The following is a 5,603-nucleotide window of genomic DNA, read 5'->3' on the forward strand; positions in this document are numbered from 1 at the left end:
AGAATTTTAAAACTTGAATACAAATGAAATCAATTCTACAAATCTCTTACACAAACACACCTTAAAAGATAATTTAAATTCATAAAAAGAAAATCTACACATGGTAGGACTTAAATCTAAAACACCAAGCTTTCCAAGGGTGTGCTTGGTACAAAAGAAAGTGAGAGGAAAGAAAATATAATGGAATATCATTTTATCCTAATACATAAAAATCAATTCTTTTAAATTAGAACGATGAGAGAGGAGAGAAAATAAGAGAGAAGTGCGTGTTAGTTCAAAATTATGCATTTTTCAAATGTTTTATTTTCTTTTTCCTCATTCAACTCTACCAAGCGATGGATGGAAAGAAAATTATTTTTTCTTTTAATTTTTTTTTATCTTTTCTACCAAACATGCCTGTGAGAAAAAAAATTATATTTTCATCCTTCCAATTTTTCTTCTTTCCAATTTTCTTTTTACTCTACAAAGCAAAGCTTAAATCTTATCATTTTATCCAAAACCTCATTACACACACACATATACTACAAAATTTTCTTCACCTCCATCATGAATATGCCATAATGTAGGACTAGTTAAGTATTATGTTGAAAAATGCTTTTGAAAAATTTGACTTTAAAAATTAAGGGTTTAGTATTACCCTTAAAACGTTTTTTGAAAAGATGAAAAGGTCTAATGTAATAATGCAAAAAAAAGTAGTTAAATTATATTCGATTTTGTTAATATTATGATACATGGAATATACACACTTAAATTATAATAAAATATATTATTAATATTTTAAACAATTAATATAAATTATACCATATTTTTCGACAGTCTAGTAACACACTTTTTAGGTCTCAGGTGCTCGTATTATACATTAAATATATTAAAATCACATACAAATATAATAATAAATTAAAATTTTCGGATTAATTTAAAAAAAGTAAGTTAGTTTTTTTTATTAAAAAGCTGAAGATTAGATAATTTAATTAAAGTACGTGTCTCATAATACAATATTAATTTGTGTTTAAATGTATTATTTGGAAAATGTATAAAAGTGGTTGCGAATAGAGAGATGCCCACATTTCATTCACCTCTCAGTTCTCTCCTAATCATTTCTTAATCTGAGAAAATCATTATCCCACAAGCTTCCCCTTTTTCTTACTTGCTGTCTCATCTAGGCTTGTCACTTTCCCTCTGCCTTACTCTTTACAATCAACCATCTCTACTTTTTAACTATTTCATGTTTAGAAAGTAATAAAAAAATTAGTATTTAATACACCGATAATGGATTTTTTTATTTCACAATAAACTTTAAAAGATTGTCATGTGTCTTTTTCTATACATATTTGTCGGCCCTTGACTCTGTTTGTGGAATATAAAAATTTAACATGGTGTGTATCAAATACTTTTCTTTGAAGAAAAGGGTAATAATATTTGTTCTTTTGATAATCTCATTATAGGTTATAATAAATCTATTCTTTTAATACAATACCTAAAACTACCCATAACTCTTTCTCAAACCATATTTTAAATAATATCCTTATCTTGGAAATTTATTTTATAAGATAATATTTTAACTATATTTTACAATATAATTATATTATTTTGTGTATAAAGTTATAAATCCATTTCTAGTATGTTGAGAATGGTATTCTTTTAAAGTTTATATTAACAGTTTTAAAAATTTTAATCTAACATTTTCGAGGGATTGACTCTTTATTGTGAGAGGTGTTTGAAGTATTGTCTTCGGAGTAGTTAATTAAATCCTCGAATAGTAAAAATATAGTACTCGAAGTGTTTAGCCTTGAATTTTTTTATCTCTCAACTCCAAGGCACAAACATGGTAGGCCAAAATTGAGTAAATACACCTCAAATACAACATCGAATCTGATAGACTATTAAGAGGAGGACATCTCAAAAACGATTCTACTCCCTCCCTTCAAACATACAGAGAATAACAATTGTAATTTTGAAAAGGGATTCTCATTTACTTTTTCAATATCTCATTAAATACATAATTAATAATTGAATCATACAAAATATAAGCAGAGATTATGAAACTACATCAGGTTTTCTCATATTTCCCCCACTTTCCTCGAAATAAACCAAAAATATAATCCCAGTCTAATTTGTCTGATCTTTACATTTTCCACCTTCTCCCACTAACATAGCATTAATCTTGTCTTAAAAATTATAATATTATTTGTATGATCAAGTTTGAATGTTTGCGTATAGTTTATGTTTGCATTACATTGCCCCATACCCTTTATATTAGTCACCCACCCCTCTTATTCCTCTTTTTTTTTTCTCTCAGAAAATTCTCCCCCACTCTTCAAGCAAAGCACCTTTCACCTTTTTTTTTTTTTTTTTTATTCTCAAAGACTCAACCTTTCTTTTTAACTTTCTCTCTCTTCCCTCCTTTTGGAATCTGGGAACCTGTGCTTCTTGTTGCTTACATTGAGATCTGTTTCAAAGCTATGGGTTTTTTTGAAGAAACCTGCACTAACTCTAGGACTTCAAAAAATGGCTTGATTGCTCTCTATGCACCAACCTCTTCTTCATCTGCAGATCTCCATAGTCATTACAATGATGTAAAAACCAAATCCTTCTTGACAAAAATGATTTGGGATTTTGGTTTAGCTTGTTTTCTTCCTGATTATCAAAGGAAAAACGGTTCAGGAAAGAGTCAGAAAAACAATGGTGAAAAGAAGGGAAGCAATTTGGAGCATAATAAGGCTTGGTTGTTGGCTGAGTCAGGTGGAGGAGCTGAGTTGACAAGCACTGACCCACAATCAGTTCACTCGTCTTTCAGGTTTAGTTTTTGTTCTCAAGTTGAACTCGAAGCCATCACTGCAAATTCTTTGAGTTCAGCTACTGTTTTGATGGTGAATTTGGATAATGGGGTTAGTGACGATAGAGCTAAGGAATTGAAATGGAGAAGGATTGAGTCTCTGGAAAGAAGTATTTCACCAGTCGCCAAGTCTTTGGTCAGATTCAGCTATGGTGAAATTGTTTCAGCTACTAGAAATTTTTCCAAAGGTATCAGCTTCATGAATTTGGTTTCTTTCATTATTTTTTCAAAAGAATTCTATTCCTATTTCTGGTATGGGTTTTTGTTTTGATTGGTTTTTTATTGGAAAATCAATGGTGTAGGGAGGGTTTTGGGGAGAGGAGCATTGAGCTTTGTTTTTAGAGGCAAAGTTGGACTATTGAAGACGACTGTGGCTATTAAGAGGCTGGATAAAGAAGATAAGGAATCTGCAAAGGCCTTTTGCAGAGAACTGATGATTGCTAGTTCTTTGCATCACCCAAATATTGTCCCTCTATTGGGGTTTTGTATTGATCCTGAGGAAGGTTTGTTTTTGGTGTATAAGTTTGTGTCTGGTGGAAGCTTAGAACGCCATCTTCATGGTAACTCTTCACTTTGGTTTCTTGTGGAACTTTTTATTTAGATTTGTAATGATTTTTGAACGATTTAAGGGATGCTATTTTGCAGATAAGAAGGGAGCAAAAGGACGACCTTCAACTCTTCCTTGGTCTGTTAGGTATAAGGTTGCCTTGGGAATTGCAGAGGCTATTGCATATCTACACAATGGAACTGAAAGATGTGTTGTTCATAGAGACATCAAGCCCTCTAACATTCTTCTTTCTTCCAACAAAACACCCAAGGTAAAGATCTTGGTCTGATTCCTTTAAGACCAATTCTTGTATCTCATATCTCTACTTCTTAATGGTTGCAGTTGTGTGATTTTGGATTAGCAACTTGGACATCTGCACCCTCAATCCCATTCCTTTGCAAAACTGTTAAAGGCACATTTGGGTATGCTTTCAACAACAGTTTCTCAGAGAAGCTAAAAATCTTTTTATGTGTTCTTTGTTTTGTTAAAATTTATTATTTGGTATGTAGGTATTTGGCACCTGAGTATTTCCAACACGGAAAAGTATCTGATAAAACTGATGTTTATGCTTTTGGGGTGGTCTTGTTGGAGCTGATAACCGGACGCAAACCAATCGAGTCAAGACGGCCTCCAGGAGAAGAGAATTTGGTCCTATGGGTAGGTTTTTGTATTAATTCCTCATAAAACTTACCGTGCTTTGCATTGAATTCATTAAAGTTGAAAGAATGGTTCCCCCTTAACAGCTTCCCGGGGAGCAAAAGAGGGGTCCTCTTTTAACATCAGAAGTGACAGTACTGAAAATACTTAACCATTATGGATGATGACTATTCGATAATGAAATTTCTCCCAACTATGGTCCATAGAGCTGAAATGGCCACTTGCTCTCTTGAACCATTAGATCTTAAGTTTGAACGAGCACTCTCATGGTGAGACAGCTCTATCATGGAATTTGTGGAAACCTTTTGGCATATTATTATCGATCAAAATCTTGTATTCTGCATTTTTCATAGGTTCTCAACCCTATGTAGTCATTGATGTTGTCGGTTTTTTGTGCTTCAATGATTCTGTGCTTTGGAACGAAATCATGATATGCCTTGGAGCTCCTTCGCAGTTAGCTGATATGATTCATTCACCCTTAGCTTAGCATATACGTTTTCATGATAATTTGTTTGTTATTAGCTGTAAAGTTGAAATTGTATTTGTAATCTTTTAAGTTTGTTTCGATTTTCAGGCAAAACCTCTATTGCATAGAGGAATGGCAGCCGTCAAAGAATTACTCGACCCAAGACTCAAATGTACATTGAAAAATTCAACTCAAATAGCACGAACGATACAAGCTGCAGCAGCCTGCATAAGCAATGAAGAATCACGAAGGCCAGCCATTGATGAAATTATCGCGATATTGAGAGGTGAAGAAGAACCATTCTACTCGATTAGGAAGAAGTCCAATTTCTCTGGAATCATTGATTGTTACTCTCAATTACAACATTCAAAAAGTGAGATGAAGAGTCACTTAGCCTTGGCAATGCTAGGAGTTTCAGAGTTTGAGGATGACGATCACCTTTATTGTCGGTGAAACATGGAATCGATTTTCATCCATGGAAATTTTCACCCACACCCTTTTCTTTGTTGCTTGCTTGACCAGAAAGTTTTAGGCATTAGAAGAAAAAGAAAAAGAAAAAGTGTTGAAGTGTAAATAGGAAAAAGGGGTCTGATGAAAGCTGGTTTGTATGTACATACCATGATTCCCTCTGCCTCTGTATTTCTCATGAAAAACCACTGATTTTCATTTGAACGTGTGATTTTCCATTAGCGGTGACTGACTAAATTTGTTCAATTGCAATTTCAAGTTGTAAAATTTTTGAAACATTTTCGGGTGATGTGATTAATAAACAAGTCAATACTGTGTGGTTGGATTGTTGATTAGATAAGCCTACTCAACAAAGGAAGAAAAATTTGTGGCCAATGAAAGGAACTTTCTGTTCTTATAAATAGACAAACCAAACATTGAAAGCAATTAAACGACAAGAGGTAACAGTTTAACTACCAACAACTTGTTATCATCACATCAAGAAAAAGAACAAAGAATCCTGTTGGATGTTGAGTCTCTCATCAGTAAGGAAGAAGTAAAGTTTAACAAAATCAGTGAAGCATTGCAATTTGCAAAGATAGTCCCCGTGACAGAGCCAGGTGTTACCCATGCATCTCCGACCTCTGTTG

At 33.1% G+C, this 5,603-nt stretch overlaps 1 protein-coding gene across 1 annotated transcript; it reads left to right on the plus strand.

Annotated features, from left to right (window-relative positions):
- The first annotated feature begins 2,302 nt into the window (after positions 1 to 2,302).
- LOC105763173 (probable serine/threonine-protein kinase PBL7) lies at positions 2,303 to 5,195 on the plus strand. The gene is made up of 6 exons (XM_012581301.2): positions 2,303 to 3,024; positions 3,139 to 3,396; positions 3,482 to 3,654; positions 3,726 to 3,805; positions 3,893 to 4,040; positions 4,615 to 5,195. The coding sequence occupies exons 1-6, from the start codon at positions 2,463 to 2,465 to the stop codon at positions 4,957 to 4,959; spliced, it is 1,566 nt and encodes a 521-aa protein (XP_012436755.1). The 5' UTR covers positions 2,303 to 2,462; the 3' UTR covers positions 4,960 to 5,195.
- Positions 5,196 to 5,603: the final 408 nt, after the last annotated feature.

The sequence above is a fragment of the Gossypium raimondii genome, chromosome 12 (genome assembly GCF_025698545.1).
Source record: "Gossypium raimondii isolate GPD5lz chromosome 12, ASM2569854v1, whole genome shotgun sequence".
In the NCBI taxonomy this organism is placed as follows: Eukaryota; Viridiplantae; Streptophyta; class Magnoliopsida; order Malvales; family Malvaceae; genus Gossypium; species Gossypium raimondii.